Below are 19,738 nucleotides of genomic sequence, written 5' to 3'. Positions count from 1 at the left end.
AAACGTCTATGTATTTGACAAATATTGTATGTTATTCACTTCATCTGTGATATGCAAACACAGCGAGAGCCTCACTACCGCAGTAGAAATTGTCTGTCTTGACGTCTCTGCTTTCAACTCTGTCCCCGACTGCAAGCGGCTGCTCTCTCCGATCGGTCTGTGCAGCGCTGCATGAAGTTGAACACAGCTTATGACACTGACCCATTCAAACTGACTGTAACGGGTATTTCACACGTATTTAAAGCGTTGTATACATGATGAATACTCGTATTTAATGCGCTGATTTTTCACTTTTAAAATTCAAGTGTTTTTGGCCCTTTTGGCCTTCCATAAGCGTCACGATGTTTAAGTCCCGCCCGTTCCGTTATTCCTCTCTCTCTCGCTCGCTCTCTCTCTCTCTCTCTCTCTCTCTCTCTCTCTCTCTCTCTCTCTCTCTCTCTCTCTCTCTCTCTCTCTCTCGATCCTGCGTATGTTACCGACGCTTGTGCCCGTCCCGTGCGCTCATCACCGGAGCCGAGCGGAAGAAACTGTCTGATACCCCACAATCAGGAAATACCACCAAAACTCACCGCAGTTGCCGATTTGTGGAGCCGCTTTTTCCGTCAAACCGATTTTCATCTAGTCGAAAACGTTTTTTGTTGTTTGGGGAGGAGAGATGCGGGTGGTAAACAGTCTGGCCGAAGCAGGAATCCAGTAACGGAGCACTGAACCGGAGAAGCGCTTCACGACGCGTCCATCATCACGACCCGCTGTTCCCGTGGAGCGACTGAAGTGAGTCTCGTTCACTGCATTAATGTAACCGCGTGCGCAGATACTCAAACATGCTTTGTGACAGATTTGTAGCCAGAAGTGAGCCAAACTTGACAAAAAAGAAAAGAAAAAAAAGAACGTCCTCGTTTGTCAAACAGTATTTAAATTAAGGTTATATATATATATATATATATATATATATATATATATATATATATATATATATATATATATATATATAATGTAAAAAGTTTATAAATATCTGAACCCTAAAATTAGCTAAAACGCAGGAAAGCTATAATTTTAGGTACATGCTTTGAGGGAAAAGCTTTACACAAAGAGACTATGGGGGGACAGTGGGGCTAAGTGCCTGATTTCCAGGTATAATTTAACCAAAAATGAAATTCTGTCATCATGTGCTCACCATCATGTCATTCCAAATTCGTATTAGCGTTTTCTGTTTTGTGGTGTACAAAAGAAGATATTTTGAAGAACCAACATTTTTCATCTTCTTTTCAGTGTTTTGAAACAACTTCATTGGCTAAATGATGACAGATTTTTTTATTTTTGGGTGAACCGTTCCTTTAAGGAAAACAAGATTTTGTATTGGCCCCAGAGTTTACAGTAGGATTGTTTAGTATTAAAGAGTAACAACATTTCTGTAAAAACGAATAAAGAAGTTTGTTTTGATTAAAACGCAAATAAAATACTGTATAATTCATTTACTAACCCAAGTGTGGGGTCAAGGGTCAGAGTGCGAAAGGCCCAGGGCAACTACTGATACCTAAAATGACAAATATGGTCTCCATATGCAGACACTTGTTCATATTTCATATTTATTCCAAACTACCAGCAAAATAGTGCCTCTAAACTCTTTATTTAATCACTTTTGGCATTTTGTTACACATACTAAGAACTTTTGTGGACTTTGTGTAAATCTCGGTCATTATGGGAAACATTGCACTGCGCTCCAGGCGTTCAGCATCCTCCTCCTCCTCCTCCTCCAGACCTTTTCATGAATCATGACATTATTAGCCAGCATTCTGTAGATAATGAAGACTTCCTAAAACCATAGCCAGTCTTCTGTCTCGAAATCAACAGGTGTTTGATGGTGTTTGTTTTGGTTTAGTTTTATTTGTATCTGGGAGACAATAAAATAAAAATTGCATTTTGCTACAGCAGGAATTTATAAATACATTAAGTACAGTTCAAATCTGAACAAAACATTTATTTTTAATTTAACCAATTAGCTCCTTATATATATATATTAGTAATTAAGAACAATATAATTCAGTGGGAATCCCCGTTTAGACAGCCAGATAGATGCGCACGTGTGTGTGTGTGTGTGTGTGTGTGTGTGCGTGTGTGTGTGTGTGTGTGTGCGTGCGTGCGTGTGCATGCATGTCCATTCAGCTGGACTGTATGATGAAACAGTTCAAAAGTCCATGTGTTTTCCTCTCGTCAGCCCTTTCAGTCCATCTGCTATGAAACATTTACCAAACATTTTCTCTTGGTCGGGCTGCACACATGTTGTGTTTTCATCTTAAACTGGAACAATCCCAAAATAGACAGCCTTAAAGATGGCACACTAACACGAGACATCAGTGCTGGTGAGTGTGTGTCCACTGGAAGCATGTGTGGAAGATGTGACTAATAAAGCATCAGCTAAAGACCAGCATGACAATCTTCTGCTCTTACCTTTGACCTAATTAGAGTCAGTCAGGCTCCAGAAGTGACAAATACGAGCAGACGAGACCGGGGCAAGTTGTCACACTTTACTCCAGTCAATAATTCAATACTGAAAAGTCAGACGTCCCTCAATAGTAGGGAATGTTGTCACAGTGGGAACTTTTCACTGGATATGACAGGCTTTCAGGAAAATGTATAGTGTAAAACAGTTATAAAATGATCACAACTCTTCCTTAAGTCCCCCCATTCGCAAGCTCCCAGCATGATAAAAACAAATGTCTAGGTTATTACTAACAAACCATCCTTGAAGATGCAGTGGGAATCTGAATTGAAACGCCTGCCACTTGGCTCAGATGGTTTCATTTGAAAGCATAATGTGATCTATAAAACATTTCTGGAGCTCTGAAATGAATTCACCGTCGCTCTGAGTCACACTGAGTCTGATTTTAATACCCAAATGAACGCGACAGCGATGCAAAGCTACTCCCCTAATGGTCCCTCTACATGACGGGGTGCGTGAGGAGGACATCTGCTGTTAGACGTTCAGGTGTTTAACACGTTTTCCCACATCCAATGATCCATAAACAGGTCCTTCATCAGTTCACAGGGAGTTAATGCTGCCCAAACTTTCCATTCATCACCTGTGGTTTCGTGATATGTTTGAAGTAATTGATCTGTGTGTGTGTTATCAACATGATCACTTCAGCCTCCACCTGATATACGGAGGACTGACGATGTCTGATTCAGTTACGAGAGAGTTCAATCAGAGATCTCTTCATTCTGTGTAGTGCTGTTGTTAATCTTGAAGTTAAACTAGGGTCGCAGTCACACTTTGAGTGAAATTACTGCAATGGTAGCAATATGACAACATTCACTAAATGAATAAAATATTACATTTACTCCACTTTACTGCAACGCTACAAGCCTGCAGGTTTATGTATTAATTCAGAGGTTACGATGTCTTCATGAAATGAATTCGCAGGTCAGAGTTCAACAAATTGTAACTTCAAAGCGCAACAAAATGTGCAACGTTTGCGTTTAAAAAACTATATTATCAGGAAAACAACTGAAGTGAAAAATGAAGTTACTTTACACAGCGCTGAATCTATGACGTGTTACCACAGAAAATAACTTTGACTCGTTTGGTTAAACGAATAATCATACGATAGAATCACTTGCTGTCTGTCCAAAGTCATGTATATCTTCCATGTAAAATGTGGTATATGTAAAATAGATAAAATGGTAGTCGACAGCAGTCAGAATTTGGTTTGTCTCTGTAGGACTGGGTCTATGACACAGGATCCTTGTGGACTTAGCAACCGATGATTTAATTGATTGACTCTGCAGGGAAATAAGCTGTCATGCTATTATACAGACACACCGGTGTTGGTTCAGCTGCCTAAACAGACATATCATCAGCAAGAAAGCATCCCATAATACACCCTCACCAACCAATTTAATTACTACACACAACAGAGCAAAGCCGTTTACACAAGGCCAGTGATGGACATTTGAATCTCAAATATTTGTTGCTGGCTTGACAAACACTGAGCAGGCTAGACGCGCTGCTGTTGATTAGTTTACTTAGTTTTTGACTCGTTATTGAATGTTTTCACGTGCGTATCACGGTCAAACAAAACACCTCACCATTACTAAGCAAATCCTGAGTGCTGGACGTCTGACAGCCGCCCCTCACTTGAGTCTCTTGAGCCAGCTGTGATTCCTCTGGTTGTCTAAAGTGATGTTGATGTGCCAGAGATGAAATTATCTAATTAAGTTTTTTTTTATTTTATTTTTTTTATTCAGTTTCTAAAGGAAATGTTGTGGTGCAATAATCACGGCCGGCCACAATAGAATGCTAATGCTTATTTTCAGAAGAATCATGTTTAATAGCTGAATTCATGGTGGAAAAACTACATTACCCATGATGCTGCACAGAATATTACACCAACCATACTTGTGTGTTTTACATTCGATTTAAAATATATTGTTTCTATACATATAATTAAGTTTAAATGAAGTTTTATATTTCTCAATCGTTTTTTAATTCCATTATGTAATTCGCAATGCTTCATGGGATTGTAATTCTTTCTTTAAATAAAGTTTTTTTTTTTTTTTTTTTTTTTTTTTTTTTAAACACTGCTTCAAATCAAAGTTTGTAATGTTGTGGTGCACCTTGGATCTGGTTGGTTTGGTTCATGCCTCATAACGCTATAACAGACTTAAAAAAAAAAAAAAAGTCCCTATGGCAAAATGAATGAGAAACGCGGTCTTCTACCATCGCTGGTGAAATGTGGGCGGGGCCTGTTGTGAAGTAAAGTGTTGTGGGTGGTTGTTGACATCTTGCTATGCGGTTACTAGGAAGTTTCTTGTCTGAAGTGAAACAGCCCTGTGGTCTCCGTGGATGACTCAGCTCCCTGCTTCAGTGGAAGTCTGGGGGATTTTTTACTCTTTTTATCTAAAGAAAAGTGTGTTGTGGAGTTTGGACGGTTGCCATTATTGCTCTGTAAATAGACTTTAATGCGTCTTTGGTGCTGTTAGACATAAAGTGCAGTGTTTTCCAAAAGACACAAATATGCCAAATGCCAAAGTCTCAAGGTTTTTCTGGTTAGCATGCTCTAGTTTAGCCTCTGCTAGTAGATTATAACAGTACCATGTGGTTCAGTAATCGTTCTTCATATAAACAGCAGATATTTGATTATATTGTGATAGCAGTGCAGGCAAAGCATGTGCACTGAGATGAATGAGGATGCCAAAAAATATCATTCAGAACGTATTAAAATCATCTGTCAATCCACACACTCACTGCTCGAGTTTCCAGTACTCAACAAAACCCTGTTCCTCGCACAACACTTGACTTCCTTCCTCACGCTCCTGCCAGACACACACACGCACACACACACACACACACACCACACTGATAGGTTGAGCAGAGAATGGCCAGAGAGGAGTCACATGACCTGAGCGGCCAATGAGAGCTCAGTCTCGTCTGACCCTCACAGGCGTGTCTGACTGCGGTGACGAGGAATGCTTGCTTTAACAACACAGTGAGAGTGTTCAGCAAAACTATATCTGACCTTCTACTTGTAGCCTGTTGGCAGCACTGATGCATTTTACTGCTAAACACACTCTGGGAAAAACAAGTGCTCATTACGATACTTTTAAAAAGAGTGCTTACAAAAGTAATAATGAACTTAAGTGTGAACTAAATGTAATGTTTTCAGACACTTAATTGCATCTTAACCGCAATTAAATTTAAATGCAGTTAGTTGAACTTTAGAGTGTGTTTGACACACTTAAATAGGACTTAAAGGGGGGGTGAAATGCTCGTTTTCACTCAATATCCTGTTAATCTTGAGTACATATAGAGTAGTACTGCATCCTTCATAACTCCAAAAAGTCTTTAGTTTTATTATATTCATAAGAAAAAGATAGTCTGTACCGATTTTTCCCGGAAAAACACAACCGGCTGGAGGCGTGACGTGTGGGCGGAGCTAAAGAATCACGAGCGCGAGTAAGCTTTTGCGTTGAGAGCGTTTGGAAGCTGTGACATTACCGTTAGGGAAAAACCATCATACAAAACAAACCATGGCTAACAGTCAGATTCAGCCGTTTATTTATGATCCAGAATCAGATCCAGAGGCTGAAACTGAAGGAGAGCAGCAGCAGCAACGACTCGCTCGGAGCGGGGCTCGAACCCGGGTCTCCGATGGGAGGCGGACGCACTAACAAGGAGGCAGAGATATTTGAAGCAGTTTTACTCACCGCCTGCGGTTCCAACACACGATCGTGACCCTTTTTCGTTGGGATTGCATCATCTTTAAGAAATAAACGATACGCAAATCCGTCGTCAAACTGGGCCTTGTTTGTAAAACAAGCATCTTCGAAATGCAGGGAACAAACACAAACACTTGCACAACTCCGTTGATGCTCTGTAAAAATAAACTCCATCCACAGGTCCCTTAATGCTGTTTTTTTTTTTTGGTAATCTGTGCAGGGTTGTCTTGCCCTGGCAACCAAAAACACACTTCTTTTGTGACATTTGGCGACGCTCTCGCTCTGATCAGTGAAGTCTGTTGTGCTCTCAGTGCGCTGCTATACGGGAGCGCGCGCTCTTCCGGCAGAAGTGCCTCAGGACCCATATAAGGAAATTCTGCTCCATCTAACGTCACACAGAGCCATACTCGAAAAAAACTTTCCGAAACTTGTGACAAACCGGAAGGAGTATTTTGGGAACAAAAATACTCCTTCAAACGTACAACTTAATTTTTGAAACTTTGTCCATGTTTAGCATGGGAATCCAACTCTTTAACCGTGTAAAAAACTCAGTATGCATGAAATAGCATTTCACCCCCACTTTAAGCACATCTTTATATGTAGGCTTATTTCATAATTTGATTGTCTTTAATAATAATAATAATAATAATAAGTTTATTTTATATAGCGCCTTTCTCAGACCCAAGGTCGCTTTACATAGAAATAGAATAACAAACATAATAACAGAATAAACAGATTAACATTACATAGGAAACATAAGAATTAGTGATACAAACAGTAATACAACAAAACATACAGTAAATGGATTATAAATTGTATGAGGAGAAGTGATCATTAAACAGAAATGTCTTGAGATGCGTTTTGAAGAAAGGAAGAGATGAACAGTTACGAAGAGGTTGTGGGAGGGAGTTCCAGAGTTTTGGGGCCAGGGCACTGAAAGACCTACCACCCACGGTGGAAAGTCTAGTGCGGGGAATAACAAGAAGAGTTTTTTTTTTTTCAAAGAGTCTTTGAAATATGGTTAAAGTTTTACTTATGAACAACTGCTGAATACTGACAAGCATTTATGATATACACTTCATAAGATACTTTAATGTCATTTCTATTGAAACTTGGTTGTCATTTATTTAAATTTGTAATTACACATTTGTAATGAAGTTGCAATTTAGTGCATTTAAAATATATTCACTTTTATAATTATAAAGTACTTTACATGTGATTTACAATGTTAGTCAACAATTTAGAATAAGTGTTAAACATAACAAAAGATGATTTAAACAAAATGTACTTTAAAATGACTATTATAAAGCTCATTTTTTAAGTGTACTTAAAGGGGCTGTAGGGAACTTTTGTAAAAAAATATTTTTTACATATTTATTAAACCTGTCATTATGTCCTGACAGTAGAATATGAGACAGATAATCTGTGTAAAAATCAAGCTCCTCTGGCTCCTCCCAGTGTCCTATTGCCATTTGCAGAAATGCACCGCTCCCGGTAAGAAACAGCCAATCAGAGCTGCGGTCCGTAACTTTGTTTGTGTTTAAAATGTAGAAAAATGAACATAATAAGCGAGTACACCATGAATCCATTTTCCAAACCGTGTTTTTAGCTTGTCCTGAATCACTAGGGTGCACCTATAATAAGTGTTTATATTCGGACTATTTTAGATTGCTTCGGGGATACCGCGGCGGAGTAACCCAGTACCTTTGTGATTCTTCATAGACATAAACAGAGAGAAGTAGTTCTGGCTACGATGTTCTTCCGCAAGACGCAAGCAGTTCTGTTTATTAACCGCTAGAGCGTCAAAAGTTCCCTACTGCAGCTTTAAGTGTGTTAAAGGGGACATTGGATGCTGAATTCACTTTTATATGATGTAGTTGTATGTAAATGTGTCTTAAGCAGTGTACACAACCAGCCTACAATGATAAAAACATTCACTTATTTTTTTTTAATTCCCACTTGGGTGTGGTGGTGTGATGTCACACTGTTCAGACCCCGCCCACAACCACTGGAGGACTGTCCGATATTAGCATATCATGCCCTCTACACCTATCTGCCATATTCTTTAAGTGCACTTTATGATTTTCAGTGCACATTCAATACAACTGAGAGGACTTCATTTTCACAAGGCCAGTCTCTGTTATATATAGTACAAACACATTTGATGTGACAGGTTTTAAGCACAGTGAATACAATTTTGATGATCTTAATTTTGATCTGGGTTTATTCAGAGCTGGTTATGAACCGCTCTTACAACAGGAGGAACACAAACGCTGCACCCAAACATTAACACAGAAGTGTGTTAGCCTGCCACTGATTCAACTTCTGTTTTATAAAACTGATTTCTTTTAAATATGACTCATGGGATTTAAAGGAACAGTTCACCAAATAAAAATTCTGTTCATTTATTAATATTGTACTCTCATATCCTTGTTATTTTCTGCTGTGGAATACAAAAATTAGAAATGTATTATTTCCTTTATGCACACGACCAAACACTTGAAAACTCATCCGAAACAAATTCTCTTAAATGAACCTGATGTTTACTGCTGCTCATGTTCGTCTGATCTCATGAATTCATTGCTCGTCTCCTGAGCGGTGTGCCGTTATTGTTTTGTGATGGATTGTGTGAGTGGAGAATAACAATGAAGCTAATGTTCAGGCCACATCTGCTGGAGCTTTGTCCTCCCACAGGGGTCAGCGAGAGGAAGCGCTCTCAGTAAAACCCCGATCATTGTCTGTGTGCACTTTAATACATGCATGGAGCTCTGATATAGAGTGATCAGACACATGCCATTTACGGTTCAAAGAAATGGATTGTGCTAAACCGCCGAGTGATGCCACAATAATAGAGTTTTATGGCAGAAACCCATTAAAGTTGTGAAGAAATGGAAGTATTTTTTTCTTCCTTATTGTGGTGTACATCTCAGTGTAATGCATTATCAAAAAAAGAAAAAGATCTTGATTCAGGACCTCTCTAGAGATTCTGTGCATTATCTGTTGATTGGATGCTGAGATGCATGGCTCTCAAAAACAAATGAAAGCTTGGAGTCAATTGTAAGAAAAGGGCGGGTTAAAAAGTGGGCTGAACTACTAAACTTAAGTGCAAACTAAATCTAACAAGTTACACTGAATGAAGTTAGCTGAACTTTAGTTTGCTTTTTGACCCACTTAAGTAGGATTTAAGTTTAAAAGTACACATAACTGTCTTTGAAATAGTCAAAGTGTTACTATTGAATATACTGACAAGCATTTATGATAAACAAAAAAATATATACTTTTAACGTAATTTCTCTTGAAACCTGTGTAATTAAATATATTTGTAATTAGCCATTTGTAATAACAAATGTAGTAAATTTAAGATATATTTACTTTAAATCTAGTTAAAACTACAATCAAATACCTATAATCAGTACATTACTTTGAAAGTGCATTAGTATGTTAGTCAGCTAAATCTAAATAAGTGTGCTTAAAAGTATGACACAATATTAGTAAAACATAACGATTTTAAAAGTTCTTTTTCCCATTATTTTAATTGAAAAGTCCTGCATGCATCACCAAAGTGAAGGTATAAGTGGTCATACAGTTTTTCCCTCTTCTTTTTTTCAGGGTTTCACACTCAAAAAATAAGTGCATGTAATAATAATGCAAGGCTTGGTAAGCGGCAGTAATAATTAGAAGGCCACTACAGAATCACCACATCACACAAACCTCAGCTATATCTGTACAGATCACACAAACGTCACATCTGCCTCGGTCTGACTTCAGATACGATACTTCCAGCTTATCTAGATCAGCTGTGGTCTGTCTTGAGGTTGTAACCAGTCACTCCACCCACTAGAAGCCTGTGCATGATCTGTGTAGGTCGAAAGTAAAGATGGTGTCTATTAAGAGCCAAACCCATCTGTGAGCACGGCGCAGCTGGAACAGAGCTTTACATGATTCAAGCTTCAGAGATGCTGCGTGGGATCAGATGATATCATACATCACTGTTTAACATCTCAGATTTTGTAACACAGTTGTGTTTGCTAATGCAGCACTGTTGTTTTCACTCATACTGCGTGTTAGAGGTTAGAGGTATCAGAACAAACGGTTTTGCTTCGTCCTGCGGTGTTCAGACTGGATTCTTCAGATCGTGTGTTGTTGTTGAGGAGAGCGTGCTGCTTCTGCAGAAATACATAGATTATATTTCACATTTTTAAGTTTATATGTCTCAATTCAGACTGTTCTTCTCAGAACTGTGAGATGAAAAGTCAAATTTATCCTACTTTTTATTTTTATACCATGGCAGAAACAACCCAGAACATCTCAGCAAAGTCCTACAGAAGTAATGTGATTGAAACCACCCTGAACTCTTAATAGTAACCGCATAGCAGTGCCTCAGCGACCACCCAGGACAGGAGAGGGAAGAAACAGACTGGTTTCACAGTAAATGGAGTAATTATTATTGTCAGAACATCCAGGCAATTCTGGAATAACATATCTTTAACATGCTTTTTAATTACAGACTGATGGATGGATGGATGGATGGATGGATGGATGGATGGATGGATGGTTGGATGAATGGTAGATGTAAAAACTGATGAATGGATGATGTGTGGATAGATGAACTGATGGATAGGTGGATGGATGGATAATAGATGGGTGGATGGATGGATGTTAGATTCATGAATTGGTGAATGGATAATGAATGGATGGATATTAGATTGATGGATGGACACATAGATGAATGATAGATGAATGGATGATAGGTGGATGGATGGATGAATGGATGGATAATAGATGAATGGATGGATTATAAATGTATGAATTGGTGAATTGATAATTAATGGATGGATGAATGGATGAATATTAGATTAATGGATGGATTGATGGACGCATAGATGAATGATAGATGAATGGATGGGTGGGTGGATGGATGGATGGATGGAAAATGGATGGATGGATAATAGATGAATGGATGGATCATAGATGTATGAATTGGTGAATTGATAATTAATTGATGGATGATGGATAGATGGTTGGATGGATTGATGGATGGGTGATGGATGATGGATTGATGGAGGATGGATGGATGATGGATGGGTGATGGATTATGGATGGATGGATGATGGATGGATGGATTGGATGGATGGATGAATGGATGATGGATGGATGGATGAATGGATGGATGGATGATGGTTGGATAGATGATGGATGGATGGATGGATGATGAATGGATGGATGATGGTTGGATGATGGATGGATGGATGGATGATGAATGGATGGATGGATGAATGGATGGATGGATGGATAGATGGATGGATGGATGGATGGATGATGGTTGGATGGATGGATGGATGATGGATGGATGGATGGATGAATGGATGGATGGATGATGGTTGGATGATGGATTGATGGATGGATGGATGGATGGATGATGGATGATGGATGGATGGATGGATGATGGATGGATGGATGATGGATGGATTGGATGGATTGGATGGATGGATGAATGGATGATGGATGGATGGATGATGAATGGATGGATGGATGGATGGATGGATGATGGATGGATGGATGGATGGATGGATGGATGGATGGATGATGGATGGATGGATGGATGGTTGATGGATGGATGATGGATGGATGGATGGATGGATGGATGATGGATGGATGGATGGTTGATGGATGGATGATGGATGGATGGATGGATGATGAATGGATGGATGGATGACGGTTGGATGATGGATGGATGGATGGATGGATGGATGATGGATGATGGATGATGGATGGATGGATGGATGATGGATGAATGGATGATGGATGGATGGATGGATGATGAATGGATGGATGGATGACGGTTGGATGATGGATGGATGGATGGATGATGGATGAATGGATGATGGATGGCTCAAACAGTGGAGCATGGCACTAGCAAGCAAGAGCTGATAGGAGCATGTAGCTTGAATGCAGTGTAAGTGTGTTTGTATAACAGCGTGTCTCAGAGGCGTGAGTGTAACTGTGTGTGTGTGTTCTGCAGGATGCTGGAGTGGGTGAGTGAGGTCTTCTGGCAGGAGCGTCTGTGGTTCCCCGAGGGACTGGGATGGGCTGATCTGGAGGACCGTGATGGCCAGGTCTATGCGAAGGCACGGGATCTGTGGGTGGCCCTGCCAATCGCCGTCCTGTTTCTAGTGATTCGACAGGTCTTTGAGAGGTGCGTCAGAGCTCTCTTTCTCTTCCTCTGTGTTTAACAGTATGCCCTCCATGCAGAGCTTATTATTTTCTCTCCCTCTGTCTCACCGGTTTATAAATAGATCTTTAGTTCTATTTCTACATGTGGACGTGGTTTTTGTCTCTCGCTCTTCAAACTTTAATGTCTTCTCTCCCTGCGTCATCATCCCTCTCTCATCCTAAGCTGTCTCTTCATGTCATCTCTTGCTTTCTCAGTCATCCTGTGAATTTTTAATTAGTGTGAGTCTCAGAATTAAGGAATAAGAGGTTGAATTAGGATCAGGGTGCTAAAATTCACCTAATTACATCATCTGGTCTGAACTATAATAAGCTGTCTGACTAGACTCTGAGACATTTGCAACAGAGCCACAGTCTAAAGTCACTAATCATTACTGAACAGTCCATTTCAACAGATCACACCAGGTCATTTAAAATGCATAGTCCAACATTTTTTTATAAATAATTCTAATCATAAAAAGAAAGCAGTGGTCCCTTTAAGACAAGTCTTTTTTTCACTCAGTGGCCTCATGGTGAAACATCAAATTCTCCAAATCTGAGAACAACTTTCTCAAACTGTTGTTTCTTATGCTCAAATGGCATTATAAAAGCTTATTCTTCAGGCTAGATGCTCAATGTCAGTCCTAGCTCGCATCTCTGAACGCTCACTGATTCTTTAGCTACACTTTCTCCCATTCATTAGCATAGCATCTTTGATAGATCTAAAGTCTTCCAATAAATGGACTAATATTATACAAACAATATAAGTAAGGTCGGACGACAGTCATCTATATACACTGTTGAAAAGTTAGAGGTTAAGATTTTTTAATGATTATAGTATCTTCTGCTCACCTAAGCGACATTCATTTGATTTAAAATACAGTAAAAATTTGAAAAATTGTTACAGTTCAAAACATCTGTTTTCTGTGTGAATATAGTGTAAACTGTAATTTATTTCTGTGATGCACCGCTGTATTTTCAGCATCATTCCTCCAGTGTTCAGTGTCACATGATCTTCAGAAATCATTTCTTTCTGTCTGCCTCTGTGTGTTCAGATATGTAGCTACACCGCTAGCCTCTCTGCTGGGCTTGAAGGAAACAGTCCGACGGCGAGTGACACACAACCTCACGCTGGAGTCCTACTATTGCAACACAACTAAAAACCCCACACAGGTGCGTACGCTACAGCCCACTCTCTCACAGGAACACACTTCATCACTGTCAGCTGTGTGTGTTTGTGCTCTCCAGGGTTCAGTGGAGAAGCTGAGCGAGCAGACGGGATGGACAGAGCGACAGGTCCAGCGCTGGTTCAGGAGGCGCAGGAACCAAGACAGACCCAACCTTCTCAAGAAGTTCTGTGAGGCCAGGTGAAAACACACACGCTCCTCTCAAGTGCTTTCTGTCGTCCTGTTATCATCGACCGTTTCCTGTGAGATGAGCTGCTGATGTGAGAGATTAAATGGTGCTTCATGAAAGCGGTTTCTGTAAGTGCAAAAGCTGAAGTCAGTTCTGCATAAATGCCAAGTCTGATCCTCTGAAGTGTTCCCACTGGTGTTTGGCACTTATTCAATTATTCATATGTTCAGTAAATGTTTTAAAGGCTCATTCACGTGCAGCACTGCACACTTTTCCAGCCGCATGCATTGGATCGGTGCACAGAATAATGCACAGAAGTTTCAGACGAACATGCTATATTGGTGCATCACAAATATAGTGAAATATTTGTATGTTACTTGGGGGAAAAAAATCAGTTTTCCCCCATGACGGTTTAGTTACGTGCTCTTACACCTGATCTTCTGCTCTTTTGCAGCTGGAGATTCGCCTTTTATCTCCTGGCCTTCATCGGTGGTCTTGTTGCACTAATAGATGTAAGGCATTGGCAGTTTCAGCCTGTTCTAGCGCTCTGGTTTTATTTCCTGTGCTAATTTAATGCTTAACACACATGGGTCATGTCCGTCTCTTTCTCTAGAAACCCTGGTTGTATGATCTAAAGGAGATGTGGAAAGGCTTCCCTACTCTGGTGAGTTAGAAACATGAAATCATGTCGAGCTGCTCTTTTTCTAAAGGTCGTCTTGTCATTTCCAGCAAATGCAGTATACTTTAGTAACTGTACAACTATTTGAAACATGCTGCACATGAAGTGCATAAGAATGAAGCATTTCCATAGCCAACTAACATAAAAAGAGCTGATGCTGAACTGATATCAGGTGTGGCATTCATTTGTTATGAATAATGTGCTCTTTTTTTGTTTGTGTCCATATAAAGTTCAAAATAAGAGAGAATCTGTTGTGAAAAATCTCTTGCAATTGAATGCATTTTAGTTTATATTTAATGCAATTAGTCAACTTAGGAGTATTTTTTTACCTGCTTAAGTAGGACTTCAGTACATCTTCATATGTAATATGGTTAAAGTGTTCCTGTTTAATGTACTCACAAGCATTCATGATCAACTAAAATATACCTTAATGGCATTTCTATTGAAACTTGTATGTCAAGTATTTAAATACATTTGTAATTACGCATTTATAATGATGAGGTTGCAGTTTAGGGAATTTAAAATATATTTACTTTAAACGTAATATTGAATAACACTAAAAGTATAAAGTATAATCAAGCACTGTACTTTAGATGTGCTTTAGTATGTCAGTCAACACATCAGAATAAGTGCTCTGCTTTAAAACATGACAAAAAAAAGATTAATAAAACAGTGGTTTCAAAATATACTTTAAATGAAGCTGACATTATTACAAAGTGCACTTTTTAAAAGTGTGTTTAGAAACAGTCATGAAAGTGTCTCTCTTAAAGTACACTTAAGTGTTTTTTTTTTTCAAAATGTACTTTATGAGCTGATTTTCCAGCAAAATAAGATAATAAATGAGAGTGTAAACATGATGTAACTGACTGATTCCTCACTTCTACTGAAGAAATCAAAGTGTGTAAGTGTATGATTGTAGTGACCGGTGTGTGTGTGTGTGTGTGTGTGTGTGTCTCAGACGCTCCTGCCGTCTCAGTACTGGTACTACATGCTGGAGCTGGGTTTCTACACCTCTCTGCTCTTCAGCCTGGCGTCTGATGTCAAGCGTAAAGTAAGTGGTCATCAATAATCACCACACTGCAGACCTCACCTGAGCATCTCCTCGAGTCAGACTTCATTTGAACAACTTTAAAGATGATTTTCTCAGTGTTTAGATTGTTTTGCTCCCTCAGATTCCAGATTTTCAAATAGTTGTATCAGGCAAATATTATCCTCCGAACAAACCACACATCAATGGAGAGATGATTTATTCAGCTTTCAGATGATGTAGAAATCTCAGTTTCTAAAAATTGACCCTTAAGACTGGTTTTGTGCTCTGGGATCACATATGGCAAAATTCACACAGCTCACTCTCAAAGCCCGAAACACAAAAGGAGAATGGTCATTAAAAACTGAATTATGACAGACATCTTGCACAGCATTACGACTGGACTGAAGGAGTGTTTCTACTGGATGCTGTGTCTGTCTGTGTGGTGCAGGACTTCAGAGAGCAGGTCATCCATCACGTGGCCACCATCCTGTTGATCAGCTTCTCCTGGTGTGTCAACTACATCCGAGCGGGAACGCTCATCATGTTCATGCATGACTCGGCCGACTATCTGCTGGAGGTGAGAAGTCTAACTTCCCCTTAAACCCAGAACTAATGTGTTCTAGAAAGCACATGCTAATGTATGCACTTACAGTATGAACTTGACTGGAAAGAGCCGTGTAGAAGTGTGCACTGATTCAACCTGAGAACTGATGTATGTCCGTAGAAAAACATTTCCGTCTGGATCTCTCCCTCTTCTGGACACATGGGTTTCTCCGCTCATATCATCTCTCTCTCTCTCTCTCTCTCTCTCTCTCTCAGTCAGCTAAGATGTTTAACTACGCCAGATGGAAGAACGCATGCAACTACATCTTCATCCTGTTCGCTGCGATCTTCATCGTCACACGCCTCATCATCTTCCCTTTCCGGTACACACCCCATCCGTCTCTCTCTGTGTGTGTGTGTCTGTCCTCACACACACATGCTGTCATCAAACACACCACTCCAGATGTGATTGTGATACAGTCGTGCCGTGTCTCTGACTGAGAGGAACTGATGTGTGTGTGAAACTGTATGATGCTGTGAGCTCATGTTTGTGTCGCATCATTCGTGTGTTTCTCTCAGGATCATGTATTGCACATGGGTGTATCCCGTGACCCTGTACCCCCCGTTCTTCGGATATTACTTCTTTAACGGGCTGCTGATGGTTCTGCTGTGTCTGCACGTCTTCTGGGCCGCGCTCATCATACGCTTGGCCTTCCGCTTCTTGAGCAATAACGTACGTCTGCATGGTTTCATCTCTACATTGACACCTAGTTTCATTGGTAACACTTTATAATAAGGTCCAGTTATTTGAAGGAGCAGTTCCTGAACATGAAAACTTGCCTAAAATATGCTCATCCTCAGGTCATATGAGGTGTAGATGAGTTTGTTTCTTCATCAGGTTTGTAGAAATGTAGCATTGCATCAGTGTCTCATCAATGGATGCTCTGCAGTGAATGGGTGCCGTCAGAATGAGAGTCCAAACAGCTGATAAACACATCACAATAATCCACAGCACTCCAGTCCATCAGTGAACATCTGGAGATCCAGCAATTAAGACAGAAATACTTAATTCCATAATTCATAATAACGGGGAAAAGGTGTTCTGGTGATGTTTTTATCAGCTGTTTGGACTCTCATTCTGACGGCACCCATTCACTGCAGAGCATCCATTGATGAGACACTGATGCAATGCTACATTTCACCAAACCTGATGAAGAAACAAAAAGGCTGAGGACATTTTAAGCATCTTTTCATCTTTAAAGGGCATAAATAGCTCACGTGTCGCATGAGTCACGATACTTTCATAAATTTTTTGGGTGGAAGCTTGAGCTGTGTGAAAATCATTTTTTTGAATATCACACTTTTTGTTCTCTGGAAGATAAACAGTCACACAGGTTTGGGACGGCATGAGGGTGAGTAAAGATGACAGATTTCTGGGTGAGCTATCCCATTGTCTTCACGATGTCTTTCTCTCCTGAGCCTGTCATTCTTCCCAACAGTCGTCGGTAGAAGACGAGAGGTCCGACCGAGAGGAGACGGACGAGTCCGAGGAGGAAGAACAGATGAAAAATGGAGAGATAAAGAAAAACGGACCAGCTCAGAATGGCCACGCTACACATAACAACAACCACTCCAAAAAAACAGAGTGATGTCTAGAGAGGACAGAAACCGTCAGAAACCTAGAGATTCTTCCTCTGCTGAAGCGGAGCACAGGAACAGAGGGTCGATTGCTGTCTACACTACACACACACACACACACACACACACTCCTCGATCTGGAGACAAACACAGAGCAGTGCTGCCTCTATTGACTGAAGCTTACAGGAGCAGATCACCTACAGATCTGCCTCTCCACACCTCTGGGACTTTCTCACAGTTATCTCCAGCAGAATGTCCAAACTGCTCTTCCCCATACACTGAAAGTCAACGTTGAACAGAGTGCTCATCTCATACGGACTTTTCTATGCTGCGTTTTTGTGCTTTCTAGAGCTTGAAATCCTCTGATTTTGTTGTATGGAAGACCGCTATGGAAGCCAATGGAACAAATCAATAAACAAAAGAGAATTATGACTTTTTATCTCAGAATTCCGATTTTGTTTCTCGCAATTCTGAGAATTCCAAAATATAAAACTCAGAATTCCACACAATTCCGAGTTTGTGTCTCTCAGTTCTAAATGTTCTAATCCCAGAAATGCAAGAGTTGTGAGATAAAAAGTCACAGTTGCCTGCTTTTTCGGGGGGTTTTATATTCCCCCGCAGAAACGTGTTCACCGAGAGCAGCTCTGACATTATGCTAAACTCTATTGGAATAAAGTCATACGAGTAAATGATGGCAGAATTATTTTAGTGACCTGTGCCTTTTAACAGTGCCTTCCTTTGCTCTTTTCATGCCTTGTTTTTAGTTTGTAATTTAAAAAACTCATCAGTTTGGTCTTAAAGTGCCGTCACAAAGTGAAATTTCTATCGTCAGTAGCAATGTGTGAAGAGCATCTCACACAGAGGTCACAAACGCATTCAGTGCATGTTTTCACTCGTGGAATAACCAATCATGGCGGCTGACAGTAAATAATGCATTTCTGCGATGCCATTGGTTTGTTTTGTAATGTGCTGCGTCCACAGCTCTAAAGTGTCAGTATAAACCCAAGACCATCAGCCAGAAAACCAAAGAAGTCACCAAAGAGTGCATCTTCAGATACGGCTGAATGTTACTAAGTTCCTAACAAACAGATTCAGTCCCACAGCTGGTCTGAATCATCTCATTCACATCACACTTCTGTCCTGCTCTGACTCCATCATTCCTGCCAGCTTCCCGTCCACTCAATTACAGTGTTATCTTTATTTTGTATTTTCCTGTGTTTTGTAATATGATAAAAATTATTATGGAGGAAGTTAAGAATAAAATACTGAATGTGAGTCACACTTGATGAGTGCTAGTTTGATTTCTCTGTTATTAATATCACTTTAAACACAACTCCGTTGGTCTCTTCAAGTAGTGTCAACCACAGCCCTTACTATAATATAGGAATCCAAAATATTATAAGAACCCACAGGAGACTCCTAAAGGGCTCCAGGGCCTTTTTCTTCTTGGGTCACACAACAGTACATTTACAGATACGTTTATTTACATATTAACCATGATGATTTTAGTGCCTTTAACTGTATGAATGTGCAGCATTTGCAGATAATATCATATAAATTCAACAAAAGACCACTTAAGTACTTAAAGAGAGTCAACTGTGACACTTAAGTACACTTTTAAAATTGCACTTTGTAATAATGTCAATTATAAAGTACATTAAGAAAGTAAATTACATTACAGTAAGTACATTAACGTACTTAAGAACATGTACTCAGTTAAGTTAATCGATTTTAGATGTACTGAATTGCAGCCTCAGTACATACATGGCATACAAGTTTCAATAAAATGAACACAATGAAGTGTGTTTTAGTTTATTAAAAATGCATGTCAGTAGCCTGCTAAATTTGCAAAAATCCAGGACTTTTTAAGGCTGGAAAAGTTCATGGGAATAAATGGAAATAAACTGAGAATTTGCAAAGAAAAAATACTAACTAAACAGAATTAGCGAGAGGTCCTCACACGACGTGTCCCGTGGCCCTGTCCAGATGAGCTCAGGTCTGGAGACTCTGATACACTGATATCAGCAGTGCTGCTGATAGACAGCTGCTGGCCATGAGTGCTGCTC

General features: G+C 39.8%; 1 protein-coding gene across 2 annotated transcripts; it reads left to right on the top strand.

Annotated features, from left to right (window-relative positions):
* Positions 1 to 437: 437 nt before the first annotated feature.
* Positions 438 to 18,953, top strand: cers2b (ceramide synthase 2b). Of its 2 annotated transcripts, XM_052619003.1 has the most exons (12): positions 438 to 771; positions 12,239 to 12,412; positions 13,482 to 13,599; positions 13,675 to 13,793; positions 14,237 to 14,294; positions 14,396 to 14,446; positions 15,420 to 15,512; positions 15,940 to 16,068; positions 16,311 to 16,417; positions 16,614 to 16,767; positions 17,413 to 17,446; positions 17,534 to 18,953. In XM_052619003.1, the coding sequence occupies exons 2-12, from the start codon at positions 12,240 to 12,242 to the stop codon at positions 17,653 to 17,655; spliced, it is 1,158 nt and encodes a 385-aa protein (XP_052474963.1). In that variant the 5' UTR covers positions 438 to 771; position 12,239; the 3' UTR covers positions 17,656 to 18,953. The 2 variants fall into 2 exon arrangements, with proteins under 2 accessions (XP_052474963.1, XP_052474964.1); XM_052619004.1 differs by lacking the exon at positions 17,413 to 17,446 and having other exon boundaries at positions 440 to 771.
* Positions 18,954 to 19,738: the final 785 nt, after the last annotated feature.

This window comes from Carassius gibelio, chromosome A16 (assembly GCF_023724105.1).
Source record: "Carassius gibelio isolate Cgi1373 ecotype wild population from Czech Republic chromosome A16, carGib1.2-hapl.c, whole genome shotgun sequence".
Classification (NCBI taxonomy): domain Eukaryota; kingdom Metazoa; phylum Chordata; class Actinopteri; order Cypriniformes; family Cyprinidae; genus Carassius; species Carassius gibelio.
The sequence above is the reverse complement of the archived record's forward strand: the minus strand, read 5'-3'. Positions and strand labels throughout refer to the sequence as shown.

Excerpts from the sequence above, each read along its gene's own strand:
- cers2b (XM_052619003.1), top strand. The coding sequence starts at position 12,240 with ATGCTGGAGTGGGTGAGTGAGGTCTTCTGGCAGGAGCGTCTGTGGTTC. Across the intron at positions 13,794-14,236 it reads AAGAAGTTCTGTGAGGCCAG|CTGGAGATTCGCCTTTTATC; the intron begins GTGAAAACACAC and ends GCTCTTTTGCAG. Across the intron at positions 14,295-14,395 it reads GTCTTGTTGCACTAATAGAT|AAACCCTGGTTGTATGATCT; the intron begins GTAAGGCATTGG and ends CTCTTTCTCTAG.